The sequence below is a fragment of the Sphaerodactylus townsendi genome, linkage group LG08 (assembly GCF_021028975.2).
Source record: "Sphaerodactylus townsendi isolate TG3544 linkage group LG08, MPM_Stown_v2.3, whole genome shotgun sequence".
Taxonomy (NCBI): domain Eukaryota; kingdom Metazoa; phylum Chordata; class Lepidosauria; order Squamata; family Sphaerodactylidae; genus Sphaerodactylus; species Sphaerodactylus townsendi.
This window is the reverse complement of record NC_059432.1, coordinates 112,045,882-112,063,461: the sequence shown is the minus strand read 5'-3', so window position 1 is coordinate 112,063,461 and position 17,580 is coordinate 112,045,882. Positions and strand designations below refer to the sequence as shown.

General features: G+C 54.4%; 1 protein-coding gene across 1 annotated transcript in view; it reads left to right on the top strand.

The window, feature by feature from the left end:
• The window catches only part of OPA1 (OPA1 mitochondrial dynamin like GTPase), a 58,801-nt gene that overhangs the window by 24,967 nt on the left and 16,254 nt on the right, over positions 1-17,580 (top strand). Inside the window, exons 15-27 of the mRNA XM_048506976.1 lie at positions 1,162-1,261; positions 1,580-1,710; positions 2,685-2,757; positions 2,856-2,928; positions 3,647-3,762; positions 4,669-4,739; positions 5,648-5,724; positions 7,067-7,232; positions 8,228-8,380; positions 9,431-9,539; positions 12,535-12,614; positions 13,219-13,358; positions 15,610-15,727. Coding sequence (XP_048362933.1) covers positions 1,162-1,261; positions 1,580-1,710; positions 2,685-2,757; positions 2,856-2,928; positions 3,647-3,762; positions 4,669-4,739; positions 5,648-5,724; positions 7,067-7,232; positions 8,228-8,380; positions 9,431-9,539; positions 12,535-12,614; positions 13,219-13,358; positions 15,610-15,727 — 1,407 coding nt within the window. The remainder of the gene's footprint in view (positions 1-1,161; positions 1,262-1,579; positions 1,711-2,684; positions 2,758-2,855; positions 2,929-3,646; positions 3,763-4,668; positions 4,740-5,647; positions 5,725-7,066; positions 7,233-8,227; positions 8,381-9,430; positions 9,540-12,534; positions 12,615-13,218; positions 13,359-15,609; positions 15,728-17,580) is intronic.

Below are 17,580 nucleotides of genomic sequence, written 5' to 3'. Positions count from 1 at the left end.
CTTCTCTGCTTTTGTGGCCCTTTCAGGTCATCGTCCGGTTCTCTCTGAGAGACGGAGATGGTCCCCAGTGGCCAGCCTTCTGCCCGCTCACAATAGGAAGTCTTAGGGCTCCACAAGGATCCCTGTTCCATCAAAACATTGAGAAGAACATCGGCAGACTTGGGGGGGGGGGGTTGCTATTTTATTTATTTTTATTATTTACACTTATATTTCACCTTCCCCCTGCGTGACAGGACTCAGGGCAGTTAATAACAGTGTGTACGATAAACACAAACGAAAACAACCTGTTGGAATAGCGCAGTTCAGAACAGTACATCGAAAAACAGACACGGTGGTGGCGCTTAAGGATCGAACATTCAAACAACGTCCCTGGCTCAAGGCATCATGTTAGAGCAGAGCGAGCTTCCGCTGCCGCCACGGCCCCACTGACAAGAGCCAGGGTGGGGCCAGTGGGAATGGCCAGAGTGGGGTGGGGGGAGGGGACGACGCCTCAGTGACAGACGCAGGGGGAGCTCACTGCGCTCCAGGCCAGCCGTCCACTTTAGCCTCTCGATTTAAACTGTCACTGAGAGCCAGCATGGTGGAGTGGCTCTCAGTGGCAGTTTAGAGCGGTGGACTCTGATCTGGAGAACTGGGTTTGATTCCCCGCTCTTCCACATGACGCCTGCTGGGTGACTTTGGGCCTGTCACAGTTCTCTCAGAACTCTCTCCGCCCCACCTGTCTCACCAGGTGTCTGTTGTGGGGAGAGGAAGGGAAAGGAGCTTGTCAGCCACCTGGAGTCTGCTTACAGGAGAGAAAGGCAAGGTCTAACTCCAGACTCCTCTTCTTCTTCCTGTACTCTTGACCTGGAGGAACAACTCCGTCTTGCAGGCCCGGCAAAACTGAGCCAGATCTTCTATGGCGCTGGCCTCCATCAACAGAGTCCCACCTGCAGGCGGGGTGAAATTTGTCTTGACAGTTCTCGTAGGCCACGCTGTACCACCAGGGAAAATGGGGTGTGAATGTTTTAGTGGCTGCTGTGGGAGCCTTCCAAAGCCCCTTTCTTGGGGGGGTGGGGGGCTTTTGGGAGGTGCTGGCGCTTGCCTGCCCAGGATCGCCCGCTTCCGTGACCTGCTGCCATCCTCCAAGCTCTGCAAAAGCAGTGACTTCTCTTTGCACAGACGGTGACATCAGGGATGGCTCCCGACACCAAAGAGACCATCTTCAGCATCAGCAAGGCCTACATGCAGAACCCCAACGCCATCATCCTTTGCATTCAAGGTAGATGAGTGGAGCCACGCGGGAACCCTTAAGGGCTCGGGGGGGGGGGGGGGGGGCAGCCCCTACAGGGCACGCCTCGTTTGTGTGGAGCTGCTCCCAGCTGCTCGGGGCTTCTGCCTGGCTGTGGTCTGGATTGGGAGGCCGGGAGGGACTCTTGCCTTGGCATAGCCCGCCTTTTCTTCCGGCCAGCGCTGTGCCTGCCACTGAGTTGAGCTGTTTCCACCTTCGGGGGAGCTCAGCCCCAGCCTTCTTTGGACAATTGTGTTCATTCTGCACTTCGGGCATTGAGGTTTGGGGTTTTGTTTTTTCCTTTTCCAGATGGGTCTGTGGATGCGGAACGCAGCATCGTCACTGACTTGGTCAGCCAAATGGATCCACAGGGGAAGAGGACAATTTTTGTCTTGACGAAAGTGGACCTGGCCGAGAAAAACGTGGCCAGTCCAAACAGGGTGAGAGAAGAAGACTTCATAGGCCTGCCCAGGAGGATAAAATGTCCTGGTGCATCTAGCAGAAGACTTTTGTGGCTTGATTTCCAGAGCTGTCAGCAGTCAGAGGACGATATGACTTTCCTAGAAGTCACTCCTCTTCTGGTGACGAGTCATCCTTCCCTGTGTGGTCAACACTTGTCTTTCTTGGCTTGTCACATTTGACTCGGGGGGGCGGGAAGAAGTGGGCGAGTGATCCCAGAAGCTGTGAGGGAGGTGATCCTCCTTTGATGACAGCTTTCATAGTCAGTGTCTGTATGCTAGTTTTAGAGAGAGCCAATCTAGAAATTTTGAAATGAATAAAAACAAGTAATCACATATTCCCTCTTGGAGCAAGGCATTTTATTGTGTGGACACTGTTGTGGTTGTTGTTGTTTATTAGACTTTTATACCGCTCACCCACAAAGGGCTCTGAGCGGTGTACAGCAATGGTGTTCAGTTCCTAGCCAGCAGGGGCTGATGGGAATTGTAGTCCATGAACACCTGAAGTGCCAGAGTTGGACACCTCTGATCTAGGGTGTGTTCTGATTTTGTCCTATAAAGCCCTGCGCAATCCGGGATTGGGAAATCAGAGACGCCTCCCTCGGCACGTCAGACACAGGCACCGATCTCTTCGGCAGCGCTGTTCTTTCCCTTTTTTCTCCAGCCATTTCCTTGGCTCGTTCAGAATTTGAACCCATCGTATCAGATGTTCTGAGATTTGAGCCTGCGAGGGAGAGAGCGCTGCTATTGCCCTTTTGTCCTTAAAGAAGCTGTCTGAAATCATTTTAAAGAGCCAGTGTTTGAAGAGGCAAAGGCATGGTGTGATGCTTGCTTTAATAGACAGGCAGGGGCCATTCCTCCCCCACTCCCCTGAAAATTTCCTCTTCTGTGTGGCTCTCTTATCCTTTCGCAGCTTGAACTGTGAAGTCCACGCTGTCTTGTTCCTGTCTTTCCAGATCCAGCAAATCATCGAAGGCAAGCTGTTTCCCATGAAGGCTCTTGGGTATTTTGCAGTGGTGACCGGAAAAGGTAACGGGCTTGCTTCTGGCCCTTTGGGGGAGGGGTCTTGGTAGACGGGGGGAGGGGGGGACACCATTCCAGGCCTTTCCCTCTCTCTTTCCCTCTAGGAAACAGCAGTGAGAGCATTGAATCTATTCGAGAGTATGAAGAGGAATTCTTCCAGAGCTCCAAACTGCTAAAGTAGGCCTGTCTTCTGTTGCTTTTTATCAGTGTTTCCTGTGGCCAAAACGGGGATCCCCGCTTTTTGGGGAGCCCTCAGCCATTTCAGTCTGTGAAGAAAATGGGGTCTGTGTGGCTTGGAGCAGCAGCCCCTGAGAGGCTTGCATGTTCTCGCCATGGGGTTTTCATTTCAATGGTGGCAGCTCCTTCACTGGATGCAGTTGTAGGACTCTTTGGGCCTTCCGGTTACAAAGGCTGTTTCATGCACGAGGTCTGGAGAAACACAGCTGTTTATAGAGCCAGATGTTTTGTTTCCTCGGTGATTTAGGCCTGCAGACAATTCTCAGGGGGCCAGAACGCCAGCGTGTGCTCCCCCACAGCCCAGTGCTTGTGAATGGCTCTGATCTGGGGGGTCCGCCCTCCCCTGAGCGTCTCAGTGAGCCCCCAGCCCTTGTGTCTAGGCCAGGGGTCTTCAAACTATGGCCCCCCAGATGTTCATGAACTACAATTCCCATCAGCCCTGCCACTTGGCCATGCTGGCAGGGGCTGATGGAAATTGTAGTCCATGAACATCTGGAGGGCCATAGTTTGAAGACCCCTGGTCTAGGCCTAGGACAGAGAGGTGGGCGGTGGGCCCTCGGTTTGTAGCATGCCATGAGCTGCTCGGAGAGGAAGCCGAGTGGCCCACTGCTGCCATCTCCTGCTGAGCCTTCCTCACGGCCAGACTCTGCCCTTTCAGGAAGTGTATGCTGAAGGCCCACCAAGTGACCACGCGCAACCTCAGCCTGGCCGTGTCCGACTGCTTCTGGAAAATGGTGCGGGAGTCCGTGGAGCAGCAAGCGGATGCCTTTAAAGGTAGGGGGGGCAGCTGGCGCAGCAACAGCTGAGACTCTCCCGGGGGGGGGAGGCATCCTTTGCTGCCTCTCTAGCCTTGCAGGGAGTAGGCCAGGGTCAGGTTTGGCGCAGCTTTCTTAGCTTCTCCCTGCTCGGATCAGCAGAAGAGCTGCTTCTGCTGCTGCAAGAGTTCTGGGAACATGCAAGGAGGATCGCTAAGCAAGGGACACGCAGGGCTGCACAGGTACTCCATGCAGGACAGCCACCGCTTCTTCCCCAGTGTGGGGCGCTCTACCTCCCCCGCCCCCTCAGCTGAGGCTTCTGCCGCCCCACCTTTCCCTTCCGGGGGGTTGTCTCGCTTGTCCTCACTCCCGGGCTCAGGGGAGCGGCTGGTTGCTGAGAGCCTTCGGAGCCACAGGGTGAGTTTGGAAGGCCGGCCCTGCTGCTAGAGCCCTCCTCCCCCTCTTCCGGGTTTCCCCTTTTCCTTCTCTGCCCCTTACTCCGCGCTTCTTCCCACCTCCCTTCTGCTTCTCTCTCACCCTGACCTTTCTCTCCCTTTCTCCCGCCTGCTTACTCTCCTCTCCGCTCACACCCAGGGACTCACCCCAGGGCATCCTGCCATAGCTTTATGACACAGGTGTCAACCTCGCGGCCCTCCAGATGTTATGGACTACAGTTCCCATCATCCCCTGCCAGCATGACTCTCTAAAACTCCTGTTGGTCTCTGAGGTGCTGCTGCTGGATTTGAATCCTCCTGCTGCAGACCAGCAGGAAAGAGACCCTCTGAGACGAGTGCATTTCTGATCCCTCTGGCTGTCTCTGGCTTGCGGGCACCGTTCGTGTCATCAAGGGGTTAAATTCAACCCAGGTTCAGTTCTGCACACTAGAAAGGTTGACCTGTGTGTTCTCTGTGCTCTCTTCCCATAGCAACCCGTTTTAATTTGGAGACAGAATGGAAGAATAATTACCCCCCGGCCATGCGTGAGCTTTCGACCGGAGTAAGTCTCCTTGAGACAGTTCTAGAGCTTCTTTTCTCAGCTGTATTGCTTAGCTGTCAGGGTTTTCTGGGCTGTGTGGCCTCCATGGTCTGGTCGCTTTTGCTCCTAGTGTTTAGCTCGCATCTGCGGAAGCCTCTTCAGGGGCATGTCCCAGGAAGATGTATTTCTCTCCAGGGCACAGTGTGAAGGGCGGGGGTTGAAGCACATTTGCATGTATCTGAGTGGAGTTCTCTTACCCCTCCCCCACACTTGTGGGGTGGATGTTTTGTCCACAATCTCTCCACACTGAGCTGTAGAGAGAAATACATATTTCCGGGAGATAACTCCGAAGGTGCCAGCCACAGGTGCCACCTGAAAGGGCAGGAGGAGCCCTGCGTCCTGATGCCTGCCGTAGTTCAGTGGCCATGGCAGTCCCTGGCAGGCAACGGGAGACCAAGGTTCTGGCATGTTGTGCCTGGAAGGAGTCTGTCAAAAGCCTCAGCATGCTTCAGCCACAGAAAGGGAGGGGGTCTGGACTAGGGGTGTTGGACGTGCAGCCTCAGGCTGGATACATCCCCTTGAGGGGGCTGATTAGGCCTGTGAGCCGGCTGGCAAAGCACCCCCACCCCACCCCCTGCTCCAGTGGGCTCTCCCGACCAGATGGGGGGGTTGCCTCAGATGACTCGCAGACCTGATAAGCCCTCTCAAGGCAGCCACCGCAGGCTTACCTGCTGAGGCCGCTACCCCCCCCGCCCCCCTGGGCCTGGCCCGACCAGGTCACATTTGTGTCACATCCAGCCTTCGTAATAAATGAGTCCAGAACCCCTTGCCTCAACTAAACCCCTGTTATGCAACTTCAGATTCTTAAACCTCATTTAGCGGGAGTATTTCAATCAGTGGCCACCCATTCTTTTCCTTCTTTTGTGCAGGATGAGCTGTTTGAAAAAGCGAAGAATGAAATTCTCGATGAAGTCATAAGCTTGAGCCAGGTGACGCCAAAGCACTGGTACAGCCATCAATTGATTTCCCCGCTGTCTTACTTCTGTGATTCAGCAGAGTGCAAAGGTTAAAACGGAGGGCCACCAAGTTCCCTGGGACCCTGTGGTCAAGCCAAGCGTCCCTTCTGATCCACCCGCCCCACCTCCCCAAAATGTTTGTGAGCATTAGAGGCTGGGACAAGTGGGGTGACTCCTGCCCATTTTGTCGAACTCTGGCAGTGTTGTTGCTCACTTGCGCGGGGGGGTGGGGGGGTGGGCTCCTGGTTCCAGGATTTGCAGCAATGAGCAGACAGGGCGTGTCTTTTTTTAAAAATACATGTTAAACAGAATTCTGATTTTGCTTCCTAAGAAAAGTTCTGTTTGACCGCTGGCTTCTCATTTGCAAATGAAGTTGAAGAGCACACTGGATTATTTTCCCAATAGCCTTAAATCCTGTAAACCTTTTGAGTGCTGAGGTTTTTGGGGACGGCCAAGGAGGGAGCCAGGCAGCGTCTTCCTTCGGCAGGACTGTCTTCTGCAAGGAGCAAAACCCACCCGCTGTTTCACTTTCAGTTCTGGGCCTGTTCCGCGATGCCTTGCCTGCAGGCCGGAGCAGGCATTTGGGAGATGGGTTTGTTGTATCTTTATGGGGGGGGAACCCTCTGTGCTTCAGGCCAAAGGACCCCCCCCCCCCCAAAAAAAAGAAAACCCAGCACCACCCTTTTTGGACCCAAAGCATAGCAGCTTGCAAAAAAAATTAGTTTCCAGAATATTTCATTCCTTTTAAGTTGTCGTAAATAATTTTTATCAGATTTTGAAATCTGGCGGCCCGTTCTGCTTTGGGAGGGCGGAGCCAGCCTGGAACCCACCACTTGGGATTCAGCAGTGGGGAGTTTGCCTGGTTTGGAGGAGAATGGCAGCAACACAGCAGTGGCTGGAGTTCAGTGGCTCGCTCTGTAGGAAGGGGTGAAAGGAGGTCTCTGGGGGTCCTTCTAGAGCAGTGATGGCGAACCTTTGGCACTCCAGATGTTATGGCCATGCTGGAAGGGGCTGATAGGAATTGTAGTCCATAACATCTGGAGTGCCAAAGGTTCGCCACCACGGTTCTAGAGGGCCCTGGCGAGCATGAGCTTGCCCGTGGGGTGGGGACTGGCTCCCCTGCTGGGCCCTGGTGGCACCCCCAGCCCCACGCGTGAATCTCCTAAGGCGTTAGTGGCTGTCCTCCTTTCGAAATGCTGCCTTCCTGGTGCAGGGAAGGCAGAGCTTGAGGGCTGGCGGTTTTACCTTGGGGCAAGCACTTCCTGCAAAGTCAGCCTTTTGCTCAGATGTCGAGCTGGGCAGTGAGCACTGGCCATTCCTCCCGCCTCTTAGGGAAGAGATGCTTCAGAAGACCTTGTGGGAGAGGGTCTCAACACACGTGATAGAGAACATCTATCTTCCGGCAGCACAGACCACCAATTCGGGGACTTTTAACACCACAGTGGACATCAAGCTGAAGCAGTGGACGGACAAGCAGCTGCCAAACAAGGCAGTGGAGGTGAGGCCGAGCAGCAGCCGGGGTGCTCTGCAGGGCCCTGATGCCGCAAACAAGGCCCCCTGGTGGCTGAGAGAGGATGAGGGATTTCCTTCTCCCAGCCTGCGAGTATATGTGTGGGTTAGGCTTAACCCAAGTCCCATCGAAGTGCTTCCAACTCTTGGTCACCCTGTGAATCAGTGTCTTCCAGAGTGGGCTGTCGTTGCTCAGGTCTTGCAAGCTGAAGGCCGTGGCTTCCTTCATTGAGCGAATCCATCTCACGTTGGGCCTTCCTCTGTTCCTGCTGCCTTCACCCTCTGCTGGATTCTTGTCTTTTCCAGGGACTCTGGTCTTCTCAGAATGTGACCAAAGCACAACAGCCTCAGTTTGGGCTTTTTAGCTTTTAGAAGCAGTTCAGGTTTAATTTGATCTAGAGCAGGGGTCTGCAACCTGTGGCTCTCCAGATGTTCATGGACTACAATTCCCATCAGCCCCTGCCAGCATGGCCAATTGGCCGAAATGGCAGGGGCTGATGGGATTTGTAGTCCATGGACATCTGGAGAGCCACAGGTTGCAGACTCCTGATCTAGAGCCCACCTCGTGTGGGGTTTTTCGGCAGTCCACGGTACCTGTGGCATTTTCCCCAGCACCACATTTCAAAGAGATTCCCTCCAGCCCAGCCTGCAGGCCCCATTTTTTCCCCTGCCGTCGCCGGCCTCCTCTCCCACCCAGGCTGCCAGCTGGCCTTGCTCTTCTGGCTCTGGTTCCTTAACCACCCCTGCGCCCCCTGTGTCCCACCTCTCTTCAGTGTTCCCACGGGAGTGGCACTGCTTGGTGACCAACTGCTTCTGGAGCCATTAACATGTCAAGGCCCGTGTCGTGTCTGATGTGGAAATCCCAAAGACTGAGATCCTTTCTTCATCCCTGTTGTCCCCTTTGTGTTGGCTGGCCCTTTCGTCATCAGCTGCCCCAGCTCTTTGGTTGCTTCTGAAGGCAGGGCTTTGTTGCCCTCTGTCCAGGTGGCCTGGGAGACGCTGCAGGAGGAGTTCGCTCGCTTCATGACCGACCAGAAGGGCAAGGAGCACGACGACATTTTTGACAAACTGAAGCAGGCCGTGAAGGAGGAGAGCATCAAGCGGCACAAGTGGAACGAGAGAGCGGAAGACAGCCTGGTAGGACCTCGCCTTCGATCAGCTTCCCAGCCCCACCTGGGAGGGGCCCCAGAAGGGCTTGAGGGGACAGGGGGGCCTTTGCCGGCAGATTTACCTGCCCTGGGGTCCTTAGCCCAACGACTGCCCGTCCTTCAGCTCTGCTGCTGCAGAGAAGTCTGGACCACGGCAGGGCTGTGCTGGCGTCCCAATCGGATGGTGGCATGGGGGGCGGGGCTCCCACTCAACAGTAAGCCGCTGGCCTCCACCCAAGCAGGAAAGCAGAAGTCCCGCAAGCAAGCCCCGTGGAGGGCTTTCTGGCGGGGGGGGGGGGGGGGGGTTGCATTTTTGGCTGCTATGCTGCCAGAAAGCCCTTTTGGAGGCGGAGGGCGGCACCACAGCGATTCTGCACACAACCTTTGAGAGGTTTGGAATGGGCCGGTTCAGCTGCTTGTGGAAGGGAGGTGGTGATTTCGTTGTTGCAGGTGCCTCTTTGCACCTGAAGGGGGGGCACCTGGAAAGAGGGCAACAAAGCCCCCCCTGATAAATTACATTAATTTTCATTCATGACGGGTCCTAGCTGAACCAGTGATTGATCGCACCACCATAATTTTTCGTTTTGTTTTTAAAAGCTTTAGTTATTAAAGGTCTGTTTGACCGAGTGTTGAGGTTGGCATCACCATTTTAAAAAAAGATAAAGGCGTGGGACTGATGACACTATTGTAGCCACGTCCAGAGTCTTTGTGTTTGCCCCCCCCCCCCCGCAGGGGGTGTGGCTCCGTGGTCCCTCAGTGCCTGGTGCCCTGACCAGTGGGTGTGGGGCACAGGTTTTTGTGTCTTCCACTTGGAGGGTACTAAGGGAGCAGCCATTTTAGTGGATCCACCTTGTAGTGGCTTCCTGTCGAGCACTTCCGCTCCCCCCAGCAATGCTTAAGGAGCCTCGGCCGTGCTTCTGCAGGCGTGGCACTCCTTTGCCCTCACGTGCAGCTGTGGAATGCCTCCTCAGGTCAGGGGCTGAGCAGGAGCCGGCCCTGATGCTCTCTCTCTCTCTCTCTCTCTGTGCTGCCTCGGCAGAGGGTGATCCAGCACAATGCCTTAGAAGACCGCTCCATATCCGACAAGCTGCAGTGGGACGCGGCCATTCAGTTCATGGAGGAGACGCTTCAGAGCCGCCTGAAGGACAGTAAGTTCACCTGCCGGGGGCAGCGGCGGGGGGGACGGGGACCAGAGCCTTCTGCTTCAGGGGGGAGCGCCCCCTCCCTCTGCTGTCTCTCCCTACATATGTGTGTGTGTTCGTGTGTGCAAAGTGGGGTGTTGGGCACGTGCTCCACAAAATGAGCCCAATTTGTTAGCGAATGCAGAGCAGGAAGAGGCTCCATCAGGATGCCTGCGAACGCTCCAAGTCTCTGGGCCAGGATGGAGAGAGCTGAAGTGAGTGCGTATTTCAGGAAGGAGGGAAATCACAGAGCTGCACTTGTCCCTGGATATATAAATCATCCATGTATGGCGGGGGGAGGGGGAGGTTTGCTGCTTATGTCCCAAAGGGCTAGTAGGAGTCTGATAAACCAGAGAAGAAGAGGAAGAAACTGTTGAAAATGTTGACAGGGAGAAATTTTTCTCTCTTTCTCACCATACTAGAACCAGGGGGCATCCATTGAAAATGCTGGGGGGAAGAATTAGGACTAATAAAAGGAAACACTTCCTCACGCAATGTGTGATTGGTGTTTGGAATATGCTGCCACAGGAGGTGGTGATGGCCACTCACCTGGATAGCTTTAAAAGGGGCTTGGACAGACTGATGGAGGAGAAGTCGATTTATGGCTACCAATCTTGATCCTCTTTGAGGTTGCAAATGCCTTAGCAGACCAGGTGCTCGGGAGCAACAGCCGCAGAAGGCCCTTGCTTTCACATCCTGCCTGTGAGCTCCCAAAGGCACCTGGTGGGCCACTGCAAGTAGCGGAGAGCTGGACTAGATGGACTCTGATCTGATCCAGCTGGCTCCTTCTTATGTTCTTATGTTCTTAAACTCCTGCTCTGAGCAGCTGTAGTTAGAAGTGCCGGATCCAACAGCGGCTGAACGCTGGGGACGTCCTGTTGGCCCCCTGACCAGAACTTTGAGGAGATTGTGGATATAGAAGCAAAGCGCAAGAACAGATGAAAGATATTAGAGAACATATGGGGGGGGATGTTTATATGGGGTGGGCGATCTGCTATCTGTGGGCTCTTGAAAGAATAAGAGTGGATCTGTGTGCGGCTCGTCTGCCTACCATGCTTGGGTATCTGTGTGTGACGGCAGCCGAGTGTCTGTGTGCATTGGCTATAGTTCAGGTTCTTGGTTCTTAGAACGTTATAGACGGCAGTGTCTGCAGTGCAAACCCCTCCCCCAAGGCTGGGTGATTTAATTTCAAATTAGGCCCCCTAGTACAGAGGATTTAAAAGGGGTTCGGGTGCGTTCGTGTAGGAGAGGTCCCTCAGGGGCTACCTGAGGGTTAAAGGTAAATTTCATATCCAGAAGCTGCAGATTTCTGATCCCCGGTGCTGGGAGAAAGTGACAGAGCAGGCGGTTTATCAGCGGATAGGTGTGTTACCAGAGAAAGATAAGTGCAGTTGAAGACGGCTTGGCACAGCAGACAAATAACTCCACCACACAGTAGCTTCACTTCAAAGAAGGAATTTTACTTTCAGGTGCAAGCTATATACAGTGAATATCAAGGAGCAAACCGGCAGCATGCCTCGCAGTAAACAAGAATCCCTAACAGATAATGTGCACTGATGGTGCTCCACTAATATACAAACACTGCCCAATCACTGAGAAGGTCACAGCACCGGATCAGACTGGTTTGGTTCAGTTGCATCAGGCTTTTGCCAACTGACCCTGGATGACAGGTGCTGTCATTTAGATCTCCATGATCTGTGCACAAGATGCACACCTCTTTATTTTGATTCCCTGACAGAAAGGCCTCGGCCTCTCTTCCCAGAGGAGCTGGTTGGCTGAAGCGTGAGCCAAGAGGATGCTGGGCTAAACGGGCTCTGGTCTGGTCTGGCAGGGCTGGCCTGATGTTCCTGCAGGAGGCCAGACTCAGCTTCGCTTCTCATCCGTTTTAATTCTCTCACTTGGATAGTATGCATTCGTTTCCTTAGAGCACAGGTGTCAAATTCGCGGCCCTCCAGATGTTATGGACTACAGTTCCCATAATCCCCTGGCAGCATCATGCTGGCAGGGGATTATGGGAACTGTAGTCCATAACATCTGGAGGGCCGCGAATTTGACACCTATGTCTTAGAGAATAGATATTCTGCTTTTCACAGTGAGATGCAGTCTCAAAGTGGCTAACGAAAGCTTTTTTAAAAATGGGTCAATCTGGGATCATTTCTTTGCTTGAGAAAACAGCGAGGAGAGTGGATCAAAGACCCCTGGCCACCCCCACCCACCCTGGGCCCAAGCAGAACCAAACCTCTGCAGTCCTCTCAGCTGCAGGTTGCGTGGCTGCCGGGAAAGTGAGTTGGGTCCGGGGAACCCAGAGCGAGCGTAATGGGTGACTCTGCTCTCACAGATGTTGAAGGGAGCTGTCTCAGTAAGCAGGCTTTGCTGGTCTTCCTAACAGAAAAAGAAGAGAGGAAAAGACCGCCTGGAAAATGTATAGTGTGGGAAGGGGTGGTTACAACTGTGTGCAGCAGTGGCGTAGTGGCTAAGAGCAATGGCTAAGAGCAGGTGCACTCTGATCTGGAGGAACCGGGTTTGATTCCCAGCTCCCAAGCCGTACTGAGCTGGGGAGGAGCCTCTGGGGAATTCAGGTTAGCTCTGTGCACTTCCCCACACACGCCAGCTGGGTGACTCTTGGGCTAGTCACAGCTTCTCAAGACTCTCTCAGTTCTTACCCACCTTGCTCACAGGGGTGTTTGTTGTGAGGGGGGAAGGGCAGGAAGTTTGTAAGCCTCTGCGAGACACCTGCAGGGGAGGCAGGGGGGATATAGATCCAAACTCCTCTTCTTTCTGCTTTCACCATCTCCTTCTCCTCCTCCCAGGGTCCCTCTCTCTCCAGCTGGCTCCTTGCAGGGCTCAGCTCTGTTGTCCCCTCCTGGAGCTCAGGGGGGAGAAGCAGGGCCGGCTGTCTCTTTGGAATTGCGGTGCTGTGCTGTGCTGCCACACCCAGGCTCTTGTCTGTGTTTTCTTCTAGCGGAGTCTGTTATTGAAGACATGGTGGGCCCAGGCTGGAAGACAAGGTGGCTCTACTGGATAAGCCGCACTAAAGAGCAGGTGAGAGGCGGCCGCTTTTGAGCTTTGCCCCGCTTGCGCAGAGGCTGCAGGTTGCCACCCTGTGTTTCTGGCCCATCGGAGAGGATTCAGGTGGGGAGGGTGGGGACCGTGGATCTAGATGGGTGCACGTGACGCAGGCGTGCCGGTCTCTGCAGAGGCCGCTTCCTAATTGGCAGCGCCATTCCAGCTGCTTCTGCTGAACTTTCAGGCCCCAGATGACCCCGCCCACCCTCACACATCAAAGGCACCCCCTGCCCCTGTGCCCATCAGCCACCCACTTCAGCTCCAACAGGAGAGAAATCTTTCCAATATGCACCCTCCTGATTCCAGTTAATTTTTTTCCGGAGATGCATTAAATCAGGAAGGCTTGTCTTTCTGTCCTGGCCTGACTTTTAGCGACTGGGCCATGGGAAGGAAGGTGGAAGGCTGGAAAGTCTGACCCTCTTCCAGCCTTTGTTAGGATTGGACCTTGTTTTGAGTTCTGTTGGGGGACTTGCATGCAAATGACGTTAAAGATCCTCCCTGCCCCCCCTCCCCTACCTCTCGAGGAATGAAGCGAGGAAATAAAGAGCTCCCACAGCAGTTTCTTACTACGATCCAAAAGGTCATTCGTAATGAAACAAAAAACGAACTGGAGAAGATGATGAAGTGCAACGAAGAGCATCCGGCTTACCTGGCAAACGATGAGGTCACAACTGTCCGGAAGAATCTTGAGGCGCGAGGCGGGTCGATGGATCCGTGCTTTTCTGTAAAGTAGCCTGCGATTCATCAGACCTGTGACTAGAAAAACTAACAGGGGGGGACAGATGTTGGCTTCCAGGTACACAGGTGGCCCAAAGAACTCAGTAGAGCTGTCACTTCATCCCAGAGGCGTTCCTCCTCATTGGGCAAAGTGGGTAACTGCCCTAGGAACCGCCTCTGTGGAAACATAAAACTACAAGTTAGCTTTGTGGGATTTTTATATTTTCAGTGTTTTCTCCTGTTTTTGGCCTGCAGAGGGTGCAGTTTTAGGATAGCAGCACTAAAATTTCAGGGGATTTTTTTAGGAGAGTGGTCCTGATGGTATCACCCAGGTTCGGTGAGGTTAGCCTGGGTTCAGGGTCCAAAGTTATGGACTCCCCGAGGGCGCCCCCATCCCCATTGTTTCCAATAGGAGCTAATGAGAGATGGGGGCTACGCAGCACAGGAGTCCATAACTTTGGACCCCTGAAACCAAACTTCAGAAACCTAGGTGGTATCATCAGTGGAAGGCCGATCTACCAAGATACTCCTGAGGCCCCAGGGTGCTGCTATCTTGAATAATTGCACCCCTGACAGCAGCACCCTGACCACAGGCATTTCACATGAGATTGCACAGCACCTTTTTAAATCCACCCCTTCCCTGCCAGTAGCCTGTTTTCTCTCTCAGGTTTTGCCCAGGGATCCAGTTTGCCTAGGTATGCCACTGCTTCATCCACCACATGCTGGACCTTCATGGTTTTAGAATCTTCCACTAAGGCGGTCCAGCAGGGGTTGGATACAGTGACAGTTCTACTGAGTTCTTTTTGGCAACAAAGGGTGTAGCCCCAGCCTCATCAGACTCAGCCCCTACCGGGTCCCAGTGCAGAGTTAGCCCCAGGGAAGTAAGTCCAGGGTCGCTACACAGAGGCAGGCAGGTGGGCAACGGCAGACCACTTCTGAGCACCTCTTGCCCTGAAAATCCCACGAGAAGTTAGCTGCAGCTTGGCCACATTTTGCACACACCCAGAGGCATCTGCACGGGCTTGATGGTGCATCAGGGCTTGCTGGCTGCCAGCGTTTGCCTGTCTTTGCTTCTTTGGCCTCTAGTCCTTGAACCATGCCAAGGGAGTGAGGGAGGTCAGAGCCTATCAGGTCGTTGTTCTGGTCTGTGGCAGAGCAGTTCGAGCACGTTCGAGACCAGCAAGGTTTGGGGGGCAGAAACTTTCCAGGGTCGCAGCTCCCTTTGTCTGAGATGAGAGAAGGGGAGCGAGATGTCCAAGTGACCGTGACCGTGGGCAGCTCCAGCCTGAGGACTTCCTGTCTCGGGTTTGGGGTCAGGAATGAATGTTCCTCTGGATCAGATCGGTGACAGGAAAGGGGTCTCGGCTGGCTTCCTTGAGTTGCTGGAATGCCCTTGTGTTTACTGTGTTTGCTGTGGTGTTCTGTGGGAGAGGGGGTGGCTTTGTTTGTGCTGCAGGCCTCTTTCCCTCCCAGCCCAGTGGGACACCATTGATACAGATTCCCATGGGAAGGGGGGAGGGGCTGTGGGGGACTCTCTGGGTCTCAGCTGTGCAGGTGAAGCGTTGGTATCTTTGGTATCTTTAGGTGGCCCAGTGAAAGCAGGGGCCGAGATTTGAAACACCTTCACGTCGTGCAGGGCCACTGCCCAGAGGATGTTTCCTTGCACTTGGTTGTCATCTAGGTTGGCTTTTCCCAAGAGCCGCAGTTAGAGAAGACGCTCTTGTCTGAAAGGTGGGACAAAAATCCCATGAAGGCATGGCACCCAGGGCTGCCAATGGAGCGCGAGCGCCAGTTAGCCATTCAGCCAGATGGAGCCGTTTCCCATCTCAGCCTGCCAGCGTGGAATTCCATGTCAGCACCGTGGCAGATGGAAAAGGCGCTCTAAGGAAGCCTCCAGGGCCCACCTGCTCCCCTGTAGAGGCCGAGCGCTTTCCGTGCTCTGAACCCTTCAGAAGTGCTTCCAGTCAGCAGGTGCAGCCAGGCCGTGTGGCTCGTGCTGTCTGGCAACGTAGAGGATTCTCTTGCTGGGAGGCCTTTTTGCAGAGAGGGTGAAATGTTGTGTTTTGCTGATACTGGGGGTGGGAGGGGGCCTCAGTGCAGAAAAAACAGGCTGTTACTGGCTCGGCGTCAGGTCCAGTCTGGCCACCTAAGTTGTTTGTAAAGGAGAGCTTCTGTCTCAAGTGGGAGCTGGTCAGCCACAATGTGCTACAACCCGCCAACAAACTAACCGGAGTCTGTTTTTTCCCTGGCCTCAGATCAAAGACACCTGGCACCAGGTCTACAGGCGGCACTTCCTGAAGGGTGCCCTGAGCCACTGCAATCTGTGCCGCAGGGGCTTCCACTACTACCAGAGACATTTTGTGGACTCAGAGGTGAGCGAAGGAACTTGCAGGTGACGCCTGCTTTCCCTGGCGAAGAGGAGCCTCCTCCTCCCTGTGCAGCTTTGCTGAACGTGGCTCGTGGTTTTGGGCTGCCCAGGACAAGCGCTAGGGGGCAACCTTGTCTTCCTCCTGCCCTCTGCTGCTTCACCCTTGGATGCCTGCCTGCAGCTCTCCAAGCAGTAGTTGCAGCCGAGCCCCCTGGCCTCTCCTGCCCCCCTGGCCTTCCTGCGGGCTTCAGTGGATGCTTCAGAGGCAGAGGAGGAAGTTGCACCAGCCTGTTTGGAAGGATGTGGTCATTGGCAGAGGCTGAAAGGAAATTTACTGTCAAAGGGAGATCAAGATGGCCTCTGCAGCCATATACCTGTGAGGGGTCCTGGCAGGCCTCTACCCTGGCACGCTGAGCCCGGGGGCAGCACGTCTCGCTTCTTTTTGCCAGGTGTAAAATGCAACACTCAAAGCTCCACGCCCACTCATCCCCCCCCCCCCTCGAAAGCAAAGGACCCTCCCCTTCCCCCAGGCATGTTTTGGTCTCATGGCCTTTCCATTTGGGGGAGAGGCAGAGTTTAGATGAGCAGCTTTGGGGCAGAACTATGTGATATGCAAGGGGCCCCCCCCCCCTGGTTCCAGGCCTTCTTCCTCTGCCTTTCCTGCACACTTCAGCCTCATCTGCCCCCCAGGGCCCTTTTCCTTTCATGGCCAGTGGCCACTCCGGAAGCTCTTCCGCTGGGGAAGCCCTGTGGGGTTCATGGGTCTGGATCTGAGATGTTTCCTGGGCGTTCAAGCTGGAAGTCCTCCTTTTGGAAACTCTTCCCTTGCACAGTGTGGGAACGGAGGGCAGCTAAACCAGACAGCAGCTGCAGCAGCAATGATCCAGGTTACGGAGTTCCCCAAGAAGAATGCAGCCCATAATCTCTTAGTGGATTCTGTTTTGTGACCTTCCCAAAAGCTGCTCCGGCTTCTTGAGGAACGACTCGGGGTGGGGGGAGCCTACGACTGAGGTGATTGGCTGTTTTGAAGTAGCAGAGCAGTAGCCAGTAGCAGAGCAGAAAGGCAGGTGAGAAGATGGACTCTAGTAGACTTTTCTGCCTGGAGTTCACAAGGCATTCTATGAGATGGGATGTTGGGCTAGAAGCAGTGATGGCGAACCTTTGGCACTCCAGATGTTATGGACTACAATTCCCATCAGCCCCTGCCAATTGGCCATGCTGGCAGGGGCGGTAAAGTGTAATCCTAACATCTGGAGTGCCAAATTCCTACCGAGGAGCTAGAGGACTCCTTAATCCAGATCAGCAGGGCTCTTCTGATGTTCTAATGAAGGCCTCGGCCTCTGTGCCCTGCTGTTGGACCTCCAGAGGAACTGGTTGGCCTCTGAGATGGACCCTCAGTGGTCTGATCTAGCAGGACTCTTCTGATGTTCTTATGAAAGCCTCAGCCTCTCTGCTCTGTAGGTGGACTTCAAGGGAAACTGGCTGGCCACTGTGAGATGGGTGGCTGGACAGGATAGACCGTCAGTGGTCTCACCCAGCAGGGCTCTTCTGATGTTCTAATGAAGGCCTCTGTGCCCTGCTGTTGGACCTCTGGAGGAACTGGTTGACCACTGTGTGAGAGATGGACCCTCAGTGGTCTGATCTAGCAGGACTCTTCTGATGTTCTTATGAAAGCCTCAGCCTCTCTGCTCCATAGGTGGACTTCCAGTCAGCAGGTGCAGCCAGGCCGTGTGGCTCTGGCTGGCCACTGTGTGAGATGGGTGGCTAGACAGGATAGACCAGGGGTCTTCAAACTATGGCCCTCCAGATGTTCATAGACTACAATTCCCACGAGCCCAACCACTTGGCTATGCTGAC